General features: G+C 36.6%; 2 protein-coding genes across 2 annotated transcripts in view; both read left to right on the forward strand.

Moving 5' to 3' along the window:
- Positions 1-21,575, forward strand: part of LOC125246308 (tripartite motif-containing protein 16-like) — a 398,598-nt gene that overhangs the window by 109,617 nt on the left and 267,406 nt on the right. The gene's annotated exons all lie outside the window — the stretch shown is intronic.
- Positions 6,608-20,346, forward strand: LOC125246275 (NACHT, LRR and PYD domains-containing protein 12-like). The gene is made up of 7 exons (XM_048157214.1): positions 6,608-7,687; positions 7,828-7,890; positions 14,451-16,257; positions 17,726-17,899; positions 18,367-18,540; positions 19,077-19,123; positions 19,203-20,346. Exons 1-7 carry the CDS (start codon positions 7,432-7,434, stop codon positions 19,778-19,780), a joined length of 3,099 nt encoding a protein of 1,032 aa, XP_048013171.1. The 5' UTR covers positions 6,608-7,431; the 3' UTR covers positions 19,781-20,346.

The raw sequence follows: 21,575 nt of genomic DNA on the forward strand, positions 1-21,575 counted from the left end.
AGTTGTTTAATATGTATAATTTGAAATTTTTATAATCATATAAGTTCTTCAAGCAATCTATGGTATTTTCTATAAACATATGTGTATTTATTATCGCAATGATTAGCATAAGCAGACTTTAACATTGCATAACAATGGGTGTGCTACAAACAATAAAATAAAAAACATTATAATTCCACAACCATATGATCCATAACATTGAAAATTGGTATCCATTATTTCATCCTAACATATCCTCTAATATGTCTAATATGACACTGTCTAATAACAGTAAATCTGAATGGCCCACTGCTACAATAATGTATTTGTACACTGTGTGAAAATGAATGTGTACCGATTACGAAAATCAGCCACAAGGTGGCACTATAATTAGCAACTTTACATTTTGACCAATAACTCCACAAACGTGTGGCAGAATCAATTTTCTTTTCTTCTGAAACATTGCTTTCAGCTCTATTATTTATTTATTATAATTTATTTCATTTTAAATATGACTTTTTCTCCTCCTTGGCTGTTTGTCAGACCAAACTTTCTACATATCAGCTCTAGACCATTCTTGGACAAACTCAGGGACACAGGATTCGTTTTGAGTTGACAAAACCAAACCAATTCTACCAGGCTTTGTTGGTACCATGATGCTGATCATCAACTTTCTCTGTCAACTCAGGCTTTGATTGTTAATCTCAGATTATTCCATGAGCGTGTGCACATAAAAGCATGATGTCAGCAAGCCATGGACAAGTTTTATAGCATGGTGGCTTCCAGCATGCATTCCGACAGGAAGCATGTCACCGTTGTTGAGATTCATACACTGGTTCTTGATGACTGTGTCTGAGGCTACGTTCACATGGTCAGGAAGGCAAGGCAAGACAAAAGAGTAATCCAAAACACAGGCTAGACAGGTGGCCAGGGCGAAGAAGACTGGACAGACGGCCAGGGAAGACAGACTTTAAGACCCCCACAGCGGAGCAGACGACCACCAAAGCAGTTCAGACAGGCTTGAAGACCCCAACGGCGGAGCAGACGACCACCAAAGCAGTTCAGATGGTCTTGAAGACCCCCATGGCGGAGCAGACGACCACCAAAGCAGTTCAGACAGGCTTGAAGACCCCAACGGCGGAGCAGACGACCACCAAAGCAATTCAGACAGACTAGAAGACTCCCACGGCGGAGCAGACGACCACCAAACCAGTTCAGATGGGCTTGAAGACCCCCACGGCGGAGCAGACGACCACCAAAGCAATTCAGATGGGCTTGAAGACCCCCACGGCGGAGCAGATGACCACCAAAGCAGTTCAGACAGGCTGAAGACCCCCACTCCGGAGCAGACGACCACCAAAGCAATTCAGACAGGCTTGAAAACCCCCACAGCAGAGCGGACGACCACCAAAGCAATTCAGATGGGCTTGAAGACCCCCACGGCGGAGCAGACGACCACCAAAGCAATTCAGATGGGCTTGAAGACCCCCACAGCAGAGCAGACGACCACCAAAGCAATTCAGATGGGCTTGAAGACCCCCACGGCGGAGCAATGACCACAACAGCAGATCAGGTAATACTGGAAACCCACATGGCTGAACAGGAGAAACTGAAACATGAAGCACAGAGAGGTTAGCATTGGCCACTAGGGCCATGACAGTGCAGGGAGCTCAGAAAAGCCCTCCAGGGCTCTGATTGAAATGTCCTCTCTGGTCATGTTGTGGCGGGCAGTCAGTTGCAACGCTGCAATCTCTGAGGGCTCAAGCGTGGCAGCCATCTTGGCTGAGGACTCAGGCATGGCAGCCATCTTAGGACGAGGCTCTGGAAGATCTGCTGAGACGTGAAATGCTGGAAACGCTTATAAAAGCCGCTGGATCTTGGTATGGCTGAGTATTCTGTAACGGACTGGAAGCGGGACAGCATAGTTGGAGATCCACATTCAGATTTTATTTACAGAAAGAGTATAGTCATACAGGCAGTGGGTCAAACACCAGCAAACAGGAACAGAAAGGCAAGGCAAAAGAGTAATCCAAAACACAGGCAATGGTCAAGGCAGGCAGTAAATGATCATCAAACAAGGAATCAGTCCAGGGTCAAAAACGCAGGACAAGGAACAAGTGGAATGCAAACCAATGGCTAAACAATACTCAGCAATGTGTGTGTCTGAGTGTAGCTTATAAAGAGTCACTGATGGGAAACAGGTGTGAGTGTGTGATTGGTTCCTAGGTGGCGAATTGTGGGAAATGGAGTCCATATGAGAATAGAGCACGGACCCAGTGCACATGTAACAAGGATATAGGTTTTTGAACTATAAGAGATTTACACTTTCTTCGCACATTGAATACAGAAGGCAGTCTGGCAGAAGCTAGATATTTTACTTCATAACTTGTTAAATATGCAAATATGGATACGCTCTGCTTCAGATGGTCTTTATTAACCCCCCAGAGCTGTGTGGAGTACGTTTATGATGGATAGATGTAGAGGGATGCACTTTCTTCAGGTCATACTCGTTGATCCCGCTCACTGCCATTATAAAGCTCAGATGCGTCAGGATATTTATTAATATAACTCTCCTATTGTGTTCATCAGAAAGAAGAAATTCATATACACCTAGGATGGCTTGATGGTGATTAAAGCTTTGGGTAATTTTCATTTGAAAGTGAACTAATCCTTTAACAGCCGGTGTTCACTAATGCTCAATAATCACTTAATTAATGATTTAATTATCTTATTAAAGGGATAGTTCACCCAAAAATGAAATTTTGATGTTTATCTGCTTACCCCCAGCGCATCCAAGATGTAGGTGACTTTTTTTCTTCAGTAAAACACAAATGAGGATTTTTAACTCAAACCGCTGCTGTCTGTCAGCCACATAATGGGAGTAGATGGGGACTTCGGCTAAAAGAGTAAATAAAGCTTGCTTAGACAAATCCAAATTAAACCCTGCGGCTCGTGACAACACATTGATGTCCTAAGACACGAAACGATCGGTTTGTGTGAGAAACCGAACAGTATTTATATCATTTTTTACCTCTAATACACCACTATGTCCAACTCCGTTCAGCATCGGTTAGTGATGTCTGATCGCGCTCTGACAACGGAAGTGATGTCTCGCGCATATACTTTAATGACATTGCGGGGCAGTGCTGTGGTGGAGGATTTTATCCTTCTTTTTTTACAAAATCCTTCTATTAAACAGCCTAAACAACACTTACAGATGAACATAAAAAATAAATGAGGACTGAGGTATTAGATAAAACTCATAACTCAATATTAAATAAATGTTAAAGACATTCTGTGTGAAAGGGACCTAATGGTGATTAATGCTTTAATCAAAATTTCTGTATTTAGTTTTTCACCAATGTCTACGTAAACATGTATTAAATGAGTTCTGAGACATGCTCATTTGACATTCAACAACATATACAAACAAAAAGTATTTTTATGAATAAAGGTGGAAAATTAAAGATTATTGGTATTACTTTTAACACTGTGTGTGGATTATATAAACACTGAGCGGTGTTCATTGGGTTTTTTGCTGTGTAGCCTTTGTCTGTTTATATGGGTCAAGTATATCTTGAGGCTGCGGTCTGACATGCTGGTTTCATGTTCCTGCTGTTTGTCGGGCACTTCCTTTGATATGAAAGTAGAGCACACAAAGACCTCATAAAAGCCTCTTCTTACAGTCAGTGCACTGTAAACATAATAATAATAAAGAAAGAAGAAAGAATCCTCAAAATTAAACTTTTTGGTTCAAAAGCTGTCAATCTCAATCTCAAAGTGTCTGTGCAAGTCATTCCAACTCATTATTTTAAATATTGTCTAGTGTTGGATAAGTGCAGGATAAATGTATGTGACAAAGTTGTTTCTCTGATACACAATGTACCACATCAGTTTCCAAATTCCTCGCTTCATTTTATTCACTAATTGCTGATATAGTGCACTCAAATGCTGTGCACTATAAGGGATTGGGTAATGAGTGAAAAAGAGAGTGATTTTGGACACAAAAACAGAGTCATCGAGGGTCAATTCCTATGCTAGAGTCAACCTCTACCTTAGGGCTATTCAGAGTCAAGGAATCAACTCATTTGGAGTTGTCTCCCCACCACTAGTTATTAGCCAACAGAATAAATCTATTCTGAAACATCAACAGTAACTACAGCTAAACCTCTGTTAATTCTCAGTAAGAACTTTTGTAGATGTATGAAAGAAATAAAGTCAAACTGGTTAGTAATAAGTGATTGTAATGCTTTTTTTTTTGTTTAATCATCATTAGCTGATATGTTAAGAGATTTAATGTACAGTTGATTTAATCTAAGGCTGTGGCTGGAAGTCAACTGTAGTTGTGTTTCCGCTCATCTCTTCTCATCTGTTCCTCTTTTCTTCAGTGATTCTGCTTGTTAACATCATATGTCTTCACTAATGCTCAATCTTCACAGTTATCTGTGAACATTTCAACACTGCTTCAGTGTTACTTTTAACACTGGGGATTTTGCTGTGTATGTGCGTCTCTATGATTGTTAGGTGTCAAGTGTATCTTGAGGCTGCGGTCTGAAGTGCTGGTTTCCTCTTTCTGCTGTTCGTTGACATGTTTGTGTTCTCTTCTCTCACATTAAAGGAAGTGCCCCAAAGAGCTACACTGCAATGACTTGCAATCTTGAAACAGGAAAATCTTATTTATCTTGTTTTGAGAATAAATACTATGTAAGAGGTGATCGTGGAAGATTCTTAGACTGTTTAAGATTATTTGTGTTTTTTTTTCTTGCTTTCTTGGTTAATCTTAAAGTTAGTTCTGCACAAGCATCTGCACTCCATGGTTTGGGTCCTGCTGCTGCTGAGGCACAGTGGAGAGACTTCAACTGCAGGTCAAGCTGGCCGAGGAATTTAACGAAGGGATTTCAGTTTCTCGGTCCTCGTTTGCTGGCTCGAGCGATCTGCTGGATCAGGAAGCCCATTCTATCCACCTTATTCCTATGCCCCATAATGCATTTGCCATATCGCACCACATATTCGACCAGGTAGAACAATTATTCTATTCTTCAAAAAGTTTGCGCCGTATGTCCTACGCCTTCCCTATTCTGCTTACGGAATGAACGCGGTGCCAGTTACATTTATTTCCGTAAGTAGAATAGAGAAGGCATAGGACATACAGCGTAAGCTTTTTGAAGAATATGGAAATGCGGTTTTGGCGGAAGCACTTACAAAGTTGATCATTTGTTTATATAAAGCATATACATTTAAATGACAAATCGTTTTGCTAGATAAGACCCTTATTCCTCATCTGGTATTGTTTAAAGCTCTTTGAAGCTGCACTGAAACTGTAATTTTGTCTGGAGGTCATTGAAGTCCACTATAAGGAGAATAATCCTGGAATGTTTTCATCAAAAACCTTCATTTCTTTTCGACTGAAGAAAGAAAGACATGAACATCTTGTATGACATGGGGGTGAGTAAATTATCAGGAAAATTTTATTTGAAAGTGGACTAATCCTTTAAGGCCACCCACTATAAAGTGGGACACTCTTTTGTTTTGTAACTTAATTCTGTACCGTTCAGCAACTTTCATGACGTTTCCACTAGCAGCACCTCTTATAATCTGGTGACCACAATTGCAAGCACAACTGCCAAGTTGCAAGTTTTGCACCATCAGCAAAACTGAATGCTGAGGTTTTGTGGGTTCTTCCTGTAGGTATGCTCTGAAAGTTACAGAGCTTACCCACAGCAATCTGAGGTGCTGGACCTCTGATGAAACAGATACTTATGTTAACTTTCACTATTATGGATCAAAACAGAGAACACCGCTCTAGTGTGGAATGATTACTTGGTTTTTGAAATGCCAGTAGGATGATGGATGAACATTAGACTGAAAAACAGATGACAATCAGTCATTTGACGTGCTATTTGATCAGTAAGGTCACATCCAGTTATCCATGTAAGATTTGAACTTTTACTAAGCACTATAACACTATAACATGTAACATCCAGGATTATTCTCCTTATAGTGGACTTCAATGGCCTCCAAATGGTTGAAATGTTGAAAGTATTTTGAGAATGGTAAGTTTGTTCTTTATGTGTGTACGATATTAATTTTCATTTATTCAGGTCTTAAAAAGGCCTAAATTTAATTTTTATTTTTAAATGTGCAGCAACCCAGTAATAAACACGTTTCAAATTTAGGTTATTTTAAGTTTTTATTTTTTAGCCCAGAGCCCCTGTCTCTGCTTGCTATTGCACCAATGAACTTGAGTGACCTTCTGGTCAGAGTGAATTTATTTACCTAATTTCAAGCTTGTTAAAAAGTGTCTGCTTGTTTTGTGTGTGACTTACAGAGGAATCACTGACTGTTTAACAAATGAGTTTGGATGAAGTGTTTCTGAGAAACCTGATCAAATCACAACTTCATTTCATAATGAAATGCACGTTAAGACTGGAACTAATTCAGATCTTTTTCTTCTTGGCCTGCAGATGTGAGTTGTTGAATAATGATTGCATTTGTTAAAGAGTTGCTCATGACCTCACTGATTGAACTTGCAGGAGCTTAAGTTTTTATTTTAGCTTTTTTTCTCTGAAATGTGTCATTTTAATTTTCAGTGCCATTGCAATGGTTGTAATTAATATATTCACCATGCAGAAAGGTCCTCCGCCTGAGGACCTTCTGGCTGTGAGGCAACAGTGTTACCCACAAACCAATGTACCACCCATGATCATTATTCATAGTTAGTAAATAACTCTTTGTCTCTCGGATGTTGGGGTGGAGGTGGCATGTGGGTGAGAGTGCTACAAAACATGCGAGTTTCTATTCTTTCATTTCAAACTTAATCTTCTCTTTTCAACATATTTTAGAATGATCTTTTCAGTAGTTTTTCAGGGTGCTTCTTAATAAAGGATCATGTGACACTAAAGACTGGAATAATGATGCTGAAAATTCACCTTTGAATTTGTAAAAATTTCATATGAGGCAGTTTTTTATAATTAAGTTGTTATAATAATGTTCTTATTATAAAAGAAAACATATAATCAATGTGTATGTGCATTTTTGCTGCTCTGCAGAGTTCTTTTTTTCTATCTATCTAACAATTTGTGGTCATTGAATGGCTTTCCTGAGGTAAATGTGATGGTCACATATTGTCCTCAAGCTGTTTTGCTGACATCTTTCTGCGGTTGAAATACTGATTGAGCATGAGAACGGTGTCAACTGTTCTGAGAAAGTGTGGGGTTTGAGCTAGAAGGGAAGTGCAACACAGAGAACAAGCAGGCGAATAGATGCAGGGATGCTTTCTTTTGTGTATCAGTGTTTGTGTGTGACTTACAGAGGATAGTGAGTTTGGATGAGGTGTTTCAGAGAAACAATCACAACTTCATTTCCATTTGAGCATTTAGGTCCACACATTAAGAGTGGAACTACTTCAGATCTTTTCCTTTTTGTCCTGCAGACGTGAATGGTTGAAGAACGATGGCGTGCGTTAAAGATCTGCTCGTGAACTCACTGATGGAACTGGCAGGAGCTGATCTGAAGACATTTCAGTGGAACTTAAAGAATGATGAGCGTATATCAAATTCTGAAATGGAAAATGCAGATATCTTAGACACGGTGGATAAAATGGTGGCACGATATGGACCAGAAGAAGCGTTGAAGATAACAGTGTACATCTTGAGGAAGATGAACCAAAATCTTCTTGCTGAACAGTTGGAGAACAAACACAAGCAAGGTAACGTTTTATTTATTACAGACTGTAATGTGAGTGATTGTTTACAAGAGCGATGATTCGACATAAACCTTCCTCTTTGCTCTGATGTGTTTGTGTGATTTGTTTCCCAGTGAGTGATCCTCTCTCTCTCTCACACACAGCTGAGGTTGAGGGCAATATGAAGACATCTTCCCCTGTTGGAGCTGGTTTGAAACAGATCTGGGGTAAAAAATAAAAAAAAACTTTCTGTAGATGAACACAAGAGAAAATATAACAGCAGTGATTTTATGAAAGGTTTAATGGTTTACAATAGGGGGGGTGTAACTGTTCAAATTAATCACGGTTCGGTTTTTGGTTTTAGAGTCAAAGTTTCAGTACGGTTCAGTGCGTGCTATGTTCTGGGAAAATGGGACACTGTCAAATAAAAATAAAGAACATAAGAACAAATAATCAAACTACAAGCAACAGCACAAATAAATACAATAGAGCAAAGATTCAAATAAAATAAACAGTGCTTTTTCAGGTTTTTCAGTTATCTAACTGTAGTTTTCAGGCAGGCCTACAGAAGATGTAAGTAATCAAATATAAAATAACACAGTTCTTATCAATTACCAAGTAATTTTATTTAACAGAAAATAAGAATGAAATCCTGTAAACCAAGAATGAAATGATTCAAACAAATTTCAAACGTCTGTTGTGTATTTTCTATCACATAAAATCACTTTTTGAACTTCTCAGATCAGAAAATCCAAAACCTGATACTCAAAGATCAATATTCAAATTTTACCAGTAAGAAAACTATAAAACAATTCTCCTTTGAGGTATAGCAATATAACAACAAAATCAAAGTGAAATATACGCAGTTTAAATCACGTGAATAAACCAAATATGTAATGTGGGCCCACACACACTCGCTCGGTCCACCGATCACGTTATGAACTTTGTCTGCAGTCACTTTCCGATCTGCCTCCATCATCTCTCTCCTCTCGCACTAATCCTGCTTCCAATCGGAACTCTCAGTGCCCGAACAAGGGCGGGACTAAATAAAATAAAAACCAATCACAAATAAAGAACATGCATGCTTTTCAAACCCACGTTACATCTCACATAAACATTTACCATAATCTATGTAAGTGAAATGATATACCATTGTATGAGCCCATAGCATTTATACCATTTTAACCCATGAATATCAGAATCATTTACATATTCAGAAATATGCATTTAGGAAATAATAAATAACCTTAGCTGGGCTACACTAACACAAACACGCACACACACACACACACACACACACAAACATTCATACATGTTGCAGAAAGAAAGGAAATGAGAGAGAAAGAGTTATGATTTTGCTAGAAATGATGAGCATTTCTAGCAAAATATACATTTCAAAAGACCTGACCTGAAACGAACCATGAATCATTAATTTAATGCACCAGTTCAGCTTTAGAATCTGGAGGTACTTGCTTGTCGACTTTAAACTCTCCTTGTTGGCGTCCTTGGCTGGAGAAAAGTGTTTTTCCAAGTCGATGATTTGTTGCAGGATTTTTTCAGGTCCGGATTGTGGTTAGGTAAAAACCAATCACGTTTGAGCGTGCTGGCAAATGAAATGAAGTCTCTTGTCATGGCTGGAGTTTAAAGTTGAGGCGACAAAGGTCGTTGATTAAACTTTGCGGCAAAACTTAACTTAGAACCTGCTTAGAATACGAAACTCTCGAAGGAAAATAAAGTTAATGTAAAAGAAAAGGAAAGTGTTACCTCGAGTGTTAACTCGGGTCTCGGCAGAGAGTACCATTTAGACATGATTTCTATTAAGTGGAATATGATACATTTTACACAGATTTCATTCAAGCCATGATTTGAATGGAAAAGAGATTTAAATACATATCAAACAAGAAATACTTTCATTTAGGCATGTGACGGTATCAAATTTTCATGTTGCGATTAATTGCTGAAGCTTTTATCACGGTATTAAAATAAGTTGCAAAAAAAATGTTGTCATAGTTTAACAGGTTTAAGAACTCTTTTTGTAATAAAACAAAAACAACTCTGAATGTTTAAATACAACAATACACTACAAAAAAATATATAAAGTGAAATTTTCAAACAGATTAAAATGCAAAAGAATTAGGCTATAAAGAACAACAGGTAACACTTTACAATAAAGTCTCATTATTTAATGCATTAACTAAGATTGAGCAACAGCTACATATGTTACAGAAAGTTTTATTTTTTTGTTAATGTTAGTTTAGAAACACAACTGATCATTGTTAGTTTTATCTCAGGTCCATTAAATAAGTTCTTTTGATTTTAGTAATGTTATTAAACAGTAACTAAGAAATTAACATTAATTAATAATAATTAATATTTTATAAGTATTTTTATTGTCAGTTTAGTGATAATGAATTAACATGTTACCTAATGAAGCTGTATGTTTTCAAAGTTTTACTAAACAATAACAAATAATCAGAACATTTCTAATCATTAGGGCATGTTGTAGTCCAGATTAAAATATAAAAATGTTTAGGTTTGAAAATAAATATCCTTTTAAGTCTTTTTTAAGTATTCAGTTTTTGGTGCTGTGATGAACAACACTGAGATTACAAAAAAATTAATGGCTGTTTGAGGCATTTTAAAAACTTCACCAGCTCAGTTACTTTGTTTGCACGGTTTCTGTGGTAACCGCTGCATTCTGCTGTTCCATCAGCGCCCTCTGCTGTCAGAGAGTGAACGCGCACTTTCATTCATGTGCTTCTCATGCACAATGGGCTTGTTTACATCTGAGCGCGTGTCATTTTGACACAGAATACAGCGGTGTTGTACATTTTATACGAGTGATGGGTAAAGTATTCTTAATTGCATTATAAAAAATTAAAAATTGGTAATAAATTATTATTTACGGTATTCTGAAGTGCCCACGATTACAATATCGTGCTTATTCATTATCGCGATTTATCGCATTACCGAATATCGGCACAAGTCTACTTTCATTCAACCATTCAATAGTTACACAGTTACATGAGTTGTGGGTGTACTAACACATAACTGGTAACATGTAGCATGTGTAGACATGATATAAAATTTATGCAGTTAAAAGATGTTTGATAAGTCCGTTTAAAATTGATTGGAACAATTTGATACAGTTTATTTGTGTCTCTGTGAGTTTCTCTGGGTCACTCAGAGAAAACAGGCCTGCATTGTCTCTCTGTCTCTTTTGATCTAGAGATCAAAGACTCTTTATCTTCTTGTTGCTTAAATTGTGTTGTCTTTTCAACCATTTGGTTTCTACAAATGGCTTAAAATTTTGCCACCTTTCCTTCAGTCAGGAAGCATGTGCCATAAAAGTACCTAGCAGGGGGTTGTTCTGTAGACGAACTGGAGCCAAAAATTAGATTCTCTGTGCTTGGGTTTCTGGAATTATATTTTGAAAGAATCATCTGAATGATTCATTTGTTTGGTTCGTCCTCAGTCCTTACAGAAGAATGTGGACGAATAAAACTTCCTAAAGATCCATGTTTTTGTTCTCTTCACAAGCGCTGGTGACTTTGAGGCTTTTAGAAGACCACAGCTGAAAGAGCTTACCATTGCCGATGGATATAAGTGTATGCTTTAACCAAATGCCGCGCCTGTCGTGGAGACTGACGAATGTAAGCCTATAACACATCTCGATTGAGTCAGACTGCCTCAAAGCTTGTGTGTGCTGTGATGCACGGGATATCTGTGATGGCATAAAACATGTTTAACTATGTGTAATGCATTCAGGTGACATATCAGACAATTTTAACACATCAATCATATAACAGTAGTTCGAATAGCCACAGAGACATTGCATGTCTTCGATGTTTTCATCCTCACTCAGTTTGCGCTCTGGCTCAAATTGAAAAGGCTTATCGGGTTTTAAAAGGATCCCCGTGGATATTAAGATATTAAGCGTTACTAGATTACTGTTGCACCAAAACATACAGATAAAGAGCCTCAGTCATCAGGGCTAAAGTGAAGAGTAAAAAGATGCAGTTAGGAAGTTTATTCATCCACATTCTGCACAACTTCCTGTTCTTTTCTCCTCTTATCGCTAGTAAAGCAGTGAAGACTTACATCGCTTCTCTTGTGGCTCATTGACTGAAAATTACAACCAAAAGCTGCACAATGTGGCATTGTATATTATATTCCAAGTTGTATTGCGTTAAAAATAGCAATAGGACAGTGTCAGATTTGCCCATTCAAGCACAGGACTTGAAAGAGAACTCTGGGGTAAGCGTGTGAGCGCTTCAGATAAGTGCACACACAAATCTTCTCAGAGTTCACCCAAGTTCTCTTTTGCATCTTGCTCTTGAATGTTTAAATTAGCAAGTTTAGTTTAAACACAGATAGCAATGTCTGCTGTTCATGTCTCATCTGCGCTCTCGTGCTATCAACACCCGGGTGATGATGGCGTAAATGACTATTCATATTCAAGCATATGGCACTCGCAGTGAATCAAGTTTACAAAGAGTGACTGTTTTGTCCATGCTTTTTGATCATCACTGTTGTAATGTATTGGGAAGGAAGCCAGAATGTATATCCATCGACTGAAATGTACATTATCTGAACTCTGTTTTGCACATTACTATTTCTAACAAACCATATTATAGCTGCATCATCAGATTTAAGATGAACCGAGGTGCAAGTGCATGCCAAAATGTGGGTGGATAACGGTACAATTTTTTTTTTTTACAGAGACTGTTACACCTTTAGTTTACAATGGTCTAAAAGCCTAATGGTGACAATCCCAAGCTGGTCTCATGGAAAGACGTGCCTGTGGGAACGTGTATATGTACATATCACTGCAGTTTCCAAGAGAAATTAACACTAGAGGCAGTAAAACAGCAAGCGCTTTTAATCATTTTCATACACAGTTACGATTGCAGGGTCAGATTATGGATTAATAAAGACTTGTTTTTACGTCTCCTTGAACAGTATTGCATTATGACTTCGAAACACTTTTAACAAAGTGCACGATTTGTAAACGAATATATTTTGGACTTTGCATCACTTAACCAGCTCAATATGTTTTGCTTTTCTGACATTACAAACTTGCTCGATAGCTCAGCTGATACGGAGTTGTATTTAGGACGAGGAAGACTTGGGTACGAATCCAGGGAAAAACGAGTCACTGTAAAAGATCTTAAAGATTAGAGATCAAAACAAGCTAAAACATCATGATTACGGATGCTTTTTATGTCACATTTGCTTTTGTTAACACTATCGGGCAGATTTAGGTGTAGTGTTGGTGGTACGTTAAAACGTAATGGAGCATTAGACTTTTAGTGCCACTCACCGGACAAATTTCAAATCAGAACTGCGGTGGTTCGTATAAAAACCAGTGTCGTAAAAAATTTACCATATTCACATTTGTCTGTAAAAAAAAAATGAACACGCTTTTAGCATCACTCAGTGGACATTTCCAAATTGAAACTGGCATGTATTTTGTGACTCTCGAAAACGTTCCCACAGGTACGTTTTTCTAATGAGACCAGGCTTGACAATCCAGTAAACATTTTGGAAGGAATTAGGAAAATATATATTTAGACATTTTAAAATGTAAACCAAGGTGTTATACCAACAGACAATAAACTGGAAGAAATTTGTCAAACAGTAGAGTTGTTGGATTATCATCTCTGTTGCTGATTTTAAAGCAGTCAAGTGTAGTAAGCAGTGCACAACAAATTAATTTTACACCCTAACTCTGTCTGAGGGCCAAAGACTGGTTTTACTAATGTTAGTAGGGGCTAGTACTAGTTTTTCAAAAAAATCATCAATGTTAAATTAACACTGCTTGGAGTTAATACAATCCACACTATAGAATGTTAAAAGTAACACTGAAGCAGTGGAGTTAATGCGATAAATAAGTGATTAAGTGATGGTTGAACATTAGTGATGGATAGCTGCTGTTAACAAACAGAATCATTGAAGGTAAGAACAACAAGAACTGAGAAGAAAATGAGATGAGCAGAAACACAACTACAACTAACTTCCAGCCACACAGACTTAGATGAAATAAAATGTAAATAAAAGAACATTAAATTTCTTATGATCTCAGCAGAGGATGACTAACCAACTCCAAATATATCATTGTCACTGACCTGCCTTTGTTCAAAGCCCAACTTAAAACTCACTTATTTAGAATGGCTTTTAACACTTAGTGGCCCTGTGACACTTCTCTTATTATTCTCTTATCTTATTTTAATGTTGTAATGTGCTCTGCTGACCTATTTGTACTATTATTTGTTATTATCATTATTACTATTTTTTATCTTGTTTTTAATGTTGTGCAGCACTTTGGTCAGCTTTGGTTGTTGGAAGGTGCTATAGAAATAAAGTTTGATTGATTGATTGTCATATTATCAATCCAGTTTGACCATTTCTTTTATATGTCTACAAAAGGTCTTATTGAAAACTAACAGAAGTTTAGTTCTAGTCAATGGTGATGTTTATCAAAATACTTGTTTGAACTGACGTCACCATTATGGTGATTAGTGTTCTATTTACTTGATCCTTGACTTTTGTTAAACAACTTATTCCAGTATTTGCATTGTTCAAAGAAAACCTATGCCCCGATGAAGATATTGATGAAGAAGCAGGTCACCTGAAGCTGTCTGCTTTTGACATTCAAATGACTGTTAAATAGTTTGAACCACTAATGTTGTTTACAGTAGTTTGATGTTTTATTCAAAGCAAAGAATAGTGAGGTTACTAAACTGTAACAGCTTACTCTTTGCTGCAATTTTCTTTTTTCTCAAAGGCTCATTGGATAACAAAGCTGCTCCTCATGATTACTCAGGGACCAGCCTAAGACTCAAGAACAATTTAAAACAGGACTGTGAGAGGATATTGGTTGGTAATTTACAGACGGGTCATCAGAAATACTTGAATGACATTTACACAGATCTATACATGGTGGAGAATGAGACTGGAGGAAGAGTGAACAACCATGAGGTGAGACAGATCGAAATTAATCTTAAACAATTTGATGCCAAGAACACACCAATCCAGTGCAAGAATATTTTCAAAGTTCATGAGGATAGACGAAACAGAAAGGTGCTGACAATGGGGATCGCAGGGGTTGGTAAAACAGTCTCCGTCAGTAAATTCATCCTTGACTGGGCTGAAGGAAAAGAAAACCAGGATATATCCTTCATTTTTCCTCTTCCTTTCCGTCAGCTAAATTTGATCACAAAAAAATGTAGTCTCATGGAACTGCTTCATGAATACTTCTTCAGTAGCCCTGAAGAACTGCCCTCTCTTCCTGAAGGTGATGGTAAAGTCATGTTCATCTTTGATGGGCTGGATGAATGTCACTTTTCATTGAGCTTTATAGAAGATGACAGATTTACAGACATTCATGAAAAAACAACAGTAAGTAAGATAATTACAAGCCTGATCAAGAAACACCTGGTTCCCTCTGCTCTCATCTGGATCACATCCAGACCAGCAGCAGCTAGTCTGATACCCCGTAACTACATTGATCAGGTGACAGAGGTGCGAGGATTCAATGATGAACAAAAAGAGCAATTCTTCAAAAATAACAGCACTACTGAGGTTGCTGGAAAAATTATCCGTCACATCAGGAAATCTAGGAGCCTGTATATCATGTGCCACATCCCCATCTTCTGCTGGATCTCTCTCACTGTTCTTCAGCCTCAGCTCACTCAAGAGAGCAATAACAAATCGCCCACAACTCTCACAGGCATGTACACAAACTTTTTACTTTCACAGATGCAGCAAATGAAAACAAAATACGTTGATGATGCTAAACTTCAAGCTAATACCAGGTCTTTTGATGAGATTATTCTGAAGCTTGGGAAACTGGCCTTTCAACAGCTGGTGAAGGGAAAACTAATTTTCTACAAAGAAGATCTTGAGGAATCTGGACTAGATGTCAGTGAAGTGTCTGTGTTCTCTGGGTTATGCACTCAGATCTTTCAAGAAGAAAAGGCTGTTTCATCAAGAAAAGTTTACAGCTTTGTACATCTCAGTGTCCAGGAATTCCTTGCTGCTCTCTATGTGTTTTTGATTGGCAAAGATGAGAAAGCTAACCTATTTCCTCAATCCTGGAAAGAAAAACTGACATGGAAACTGTCCAAAAATTCATTGTTTCCGCTTCATAAGGCTGCGATCAACACAGCTTTGCAAAGCGAAAATGGACACCTGGACCTTTTCCTCCGGTTTCTCCTGGGTCTCTCACTGGAGTCCAATCAGAGTGACCTAAAGGAACTACTGCCAGAACTGGAACTCAAAACAGAGAACATCAAAGACACTGCTGACTATATCAAAAAGACAATAGAGAAGGAGAAATCAGTAGAGAGGACAATCAATCTTTTTTACTGTCTGAGTGAACTGAAAGATAAATTTGTGGAGGAAATCCAGAAGAATCTGAGCACAGGAAAACTTTCAGCACAGAATCTCTCCTCTGCTCAATGGTCTGGTCTGGTATTTGTGCTTTTGATGTCAGAAGAGACTCAAGAGATGTTTGAACTGCAGAAATACAGAAGATCTGATGAAGCACTGATGAGACTGCTGCCAGTAATAAAAAACACCCGAAGAGCACTGTAAGAGTCTTTTTTATATATATCTTTTATATATTTTTAGATGCCTAAACCTTACCCCTAACCTAAACATAATCATTTTATAGAGAATATAAAAAAAGATTACAACTTAACTGACAGAATTGTGTAGGAAAATGACAATTTTAATAACAATATTGCATTAAAATTATATTTTTAGCTGCTTACCTTTAAACCTACCCATAGCCATTTCTTAAAAATATGTACAGTTATAAAGAAAAACATGACAGGTGTAATTAAAATAATTTTTTTTATTGCAAAAATGTTAAAAGCAGTACCAAAAGTAGTCCAAATGACGATGTGGTGCAGTCGAAGTCCTCTCTGCCAGTAAATAATAGTTTTGTATTATACAAAGGAGAATTTAAGTTATTAATACCTGAAAATTGTATCTATATTCACTCTGGAAAGGCGCACATTTCTCATTCAAATGCACACCAACCGAAACACGACATGTTGCAATCTGTGATGAAGCAGGTGAGAGCCAATGAGCATTTGTTATCACTGCAGTTAGTAATGTGTTGGAACTCTTCTTGGGTCACAGCATAGAAGTATATACCTTTTGTGTCCCATGGCAAACAAAGTAAATATTATATTACAAATAATGGTTACAATAATACAGAAATGTTATTTATTTTAATGTTTTAAAGTGTAGTCTTGTTTAACATTACATAATCCTTTGAGTTTGCAGCAGCAGTCACAAACAGCGAAATGTTATAATTTCATGTTAAAGTAGTAGATGAGTAACTTGCATTTAGTAAATGTGAAAACATGTCATTGATATGACAATTAAATAAAATAAAATAAAAACATTAATGCCACAAATTTAATATTAATAAATAAGAATTCGTACACATTTGTACATCTGTAAAGCTGCCAATACTTAAGTAATTTATGTTTTAATGCTGTCAATACGTCAATATTGTATGTGTCAGTTTTTATGAAAACATTAAAAAGTGTGGTTCTACCACGTATATTTAATGTAAAAATAGAAACAAATACTCTTGAGCTCACGTTGAATAAATAAATGTGATATTAAATGTCAGTGTATCTCCATCAGGCAAGTTGTACACAAGGGTTAGTCATTTTATTACTAATTTCATTATTGTATTACATATTATTCTTAAAACTTAATTCATAAATAAAATAAACTGAAAAAAATTGGTTTAATGTTTTATTATGAGTATGAAGAGTTGAATTATAGATATTGAAAAATATTATATTCATTATAAATATAAATAATACTTATTATTTTAAATATAAACTAAAGGATGCCTTTTACATTCATTTTAAAGCATTAAATTCTCTCTTACATTCAGTTATCGCTGAATAAATCTGATGGTTTTAGCTTTGCAAACATCAATACAGTCAAAGTTTTTTCCAAGTTATCTGTACTTATATAGATTATAAACCCTACCTGATTAACATATTATATTGCTGTTTTGTCTCTACACAGGCTACATTGCTGTAATCTCACTGCTCAGTCTTGTGAGAGTTTGTCATCAGCTTTACAATCCTCAAACTCTGTTCTGAGAGAGCTGGACTTGAGTAACAATGACCTGCAGGATTCTGGAGTGAAGCTTCTTTATGATGGACTGAAGAGTCCAAATTGCCAGCTGGAGATACTGAGGTAAATGGTTTTCTTTAAAAGAATTAACAAAATGGTATCACAATAAATAATCATTAATTTTTATATCCAAATATGGCATTGATTGAATACAAGAACGAAAAACAACAGCTGCTGGCATGTTAATTTTTTTTCATATTTATACAGATGGCTGTAGGATTGAATACATCATATTTTATATCATGATGTTTACATGAATTCCTGTCCTAAATAATTGTCGGTGTTCACTTTACTATGCACATGGTAGACCCTCTGGTTTTGAATGGCCATGCTATTAAAATTATTTATATATTTCATGTTGGTTGGCCATGATTATTTGCCAGCATGGACAAGATAACAGCTGTCATTGATGTTTTGACTGCAGTGAACAGCCATTACCATAATCTTACTCATAATGTTTACTACTAAACTGCAGAAAAAAATTTGATTGTCAAACTAATGTCATGTGTACTGTTGCTGTGTGTTTGTAGATTGTCTGGCTGTATGGTCACAGAAGAAGGCTGTGGTTATGTGTCTTTAGCTCTGTGTTCAAACCCCTCACACCTGAGAGAGCTGGATCTGAGCTACAATTACCCAGGAGATTCAGGAGTCAAGCTGCTCTCTGATGCACTCAACCATCCAAACTGCACACTGATCAAACTCAAGTATGTTGAGCTATAAATGTTTTTGTTTTATTATTTAAACTCCTCAGTGTCTATATATATGTTACCGGCAATGTGTGAAAAGCAGGTATTGTATAGAATACCTTGGGAATATATAAATATACATATGTGTGAAGTTTGTAGGCAAAGTATGAAATGTCTGGTTTTTGTGATTATGTTGCATACTTTTCCTAGGAGTTCTATACATTACCTAGGTATTATTATACAGAATGCCTAGGAAATGTGTGAAATATAAACCATTTCATACTTAGCCTACAAACTTCAGGCATTCTGTATATTCCTTAGGCATTCTTTATAACGCCAGACTTCACACATTGCCGGTAACATACACACTATTTAAACATTTATTTCACACTGAACAATTTCCTAGCATGTTTCAGCATGTCATATTATGTTTACAATCATTGGAAGGCAAAATCGTATCTGAAAATATAATTTGATTATTTACCCAGCCCTGCACTGCTCTCTCTCTTTGTGTGTGCATTTACTGATTTAATGTGGCTGTGTGTGTTTTATAGTTTGGATCATGGAGGAGATTTCAGGATTACAGCAGGACTACACAAATGTATGTACAACATATGCATACACACACAAACCTTTGGTGATGGATGTCCTGTTTTACATGTCTCTCTTCTTGTGTCCAGATGCCTGTGATCTCACACTGGATCCAAACACAGCAAACACTCGTCTCATTCTGTCTGAGGAGAACAGGAAGGTAACACATGTGAGAGAGTATCAGCCCTATCCTGATCTTCCAGAGAGATTTGATGAGTGGTCTCAAGTTCTGTGTAGAGAGAATCTGTCTGGACGCTGTTACTGGGAGGCTGAATGGAGTGGAGATGCTGTTATATCAGTGACATATAAAGGAATCAGTAGGAAAGCAGGGAATATCTCTGTGTTTGGACGCAATGAAAGCTCCTGGTGTCTGATCTGCTCTGATGATGCATTCATTGTTTGGCATAATAATATGTTCACTGGCTTACATGCCCCTTCTCGCTCCTGTAGGAGAGTAGGAGTGTATGTGGATGTGTCGGCTGGCACTCTGTCCTTCTACAGCGTCTCTGACCCACACACACTCACACACTTACACACATTCACATCCACATTCACTCAGACTCTCTGTGCTGGATTTGGGGTTTATGGTTTGAACTCTTCACTGTTTTTGTGTGAGACTGTAAAGCCAATGAGCAACAACAGAGACGTCACACACACAATTGACTGAAGCGTTGGATGTGTAGAAAACCGCATACTCACTGAGTTGCTTTCACTAAGTACTTATGAGTGCTAAAAGCGTAGGTACTTTATAGCCTGATCTCGTTGTGTATGAATGCGATCCAGACATCATCCGCCATGTTGACATTATTATTTGACCTAAAATGTTTTCTCAAGCGCAACAATTTAAAAGATATGAGCGGCAGGTTTAATTAATCTATCTGTAAATATCTTGATATTGATTAAGCTTGCTCATTTTGTGGTCATGTTTAAGAAACAGCTGCCCATTTATTTTGTGATTGTAATATATTGTAAAAAAGTTTTATATTTTTAACCCTACTAATGTAACCCTCAGCTTTGTCCTCAAAACTATTATTTTTATTTTGAAAACCAAAATCGTGATCTTTTGAATATGTTGTTCATTTCTTTATTTTATATGCAAAAATGTTCATCCATAAGCAAAAGTGGCTTAAATCTCCTTATGTTTTCCTTTTTTCCTTTTGAATTTAACTATCATTTCATCCCTCGTTCTTATAAATAACCAAATAAATAAATATGTTTTTTGAAGCATTATGATTAATTTTTCAAAGATATTTAACCTTGTCATTGTGCTTTTTTTTGTGTGTATATTTTGTGGTGCGTCTTTAAACACCTTTACCTTATTCTTTATTATTCTCAGGTTGGTAAGTAAGTCAAATCTAATCTAAATTATAAGTACTTTAAAATAATTACAATTAGATATCTTTTCCTTTCGGCTGTTCCCTTCAGGGGTTGCCACAGCGAATCATCCGCCTCCATCTAGCCCTATCCCCTGCATCCTCTTTTCTCAGACCGACTACCTTCATGTCCTCCTTCACTACATCCATAAACCTCCTCTTTGGTCTTCCTCTCGACCTCCTGCCTGGCAGCTCTAACCTCAGCATCCTTTTACCGATATATTATATCAATATATATATATATATATATATATATATATATATATATATATATATATATATACAGTATATCATTGTTAAATATACAATTATGGTATTTACCCTGCTCTTGTATGTAAATATAAGTTCTGCAATAAAAAAAAGATGAGTGACAAATGCACTAACACCTCATAGCATCAGTAACTCCACAACCCTACCTAGTGCGGTTTTCCTCAGTGTTAGTAAATTCTGCACAAATGAGGTCAGCTGCTTAAAGATCTCGCCTTTGGAGAAGCCTGTTGATTTTATACTCAGAAAATGTAAGTATCACTACTTAAAATAAGATTACCCCAGAATTAATTGCATTGTTAGCCCACCCCAACACTTATGCATAATTAATTATATACATATTATTATATTATTATATACATATTATTAATTATTATACATAACTTAATTATACTTTTTTTTGTGAAATTGATGATTTAGTAAAACAAGCAAAATGTAATGTTTTGTCACATAGATATGCATGAATACACACTAGACGAATACATCTCAATTTACAGTCAAGCAATAAATTAATGCATGAATTAATAAAATAAATATATTTTATTTACTGACAACAATAGGAAACATAACTAAAAAAATAAATACATATACAAGTCAACAACACATGAAACAAAGCTTTATTCAAACTTATTTTTCTAACAACTGAATGTTTAGGCTCCTCCCGAATTTGGAGCTACATTAAATATTGGGGTGCTAAATGTTTACAGTCCTTTTGTCAAGACTTGAGGTATTTAAAGAGATTTGGCAAACCACTCAAGGAAGCATCTGAAGTTTTATCAAGCACAGCTCTGAAGCAATCCTATTCAAATTGCCCACCTCCAC

This window comes from Megalobrama amblycephala, linkage group LG14 (assembly GCF_018812025.1).
Source record: "Megalobrama amblycephala isolate DHTTF-2021 linkage group LG14, ASM1881202v1, whole genome shotgun sequence".
NCBI lineage: Eukaryota > Metazoa > Chordata > Actinopteri > Cypriniformes > Xenocyprididae > Megalobrama > Megalobrama amblycephala.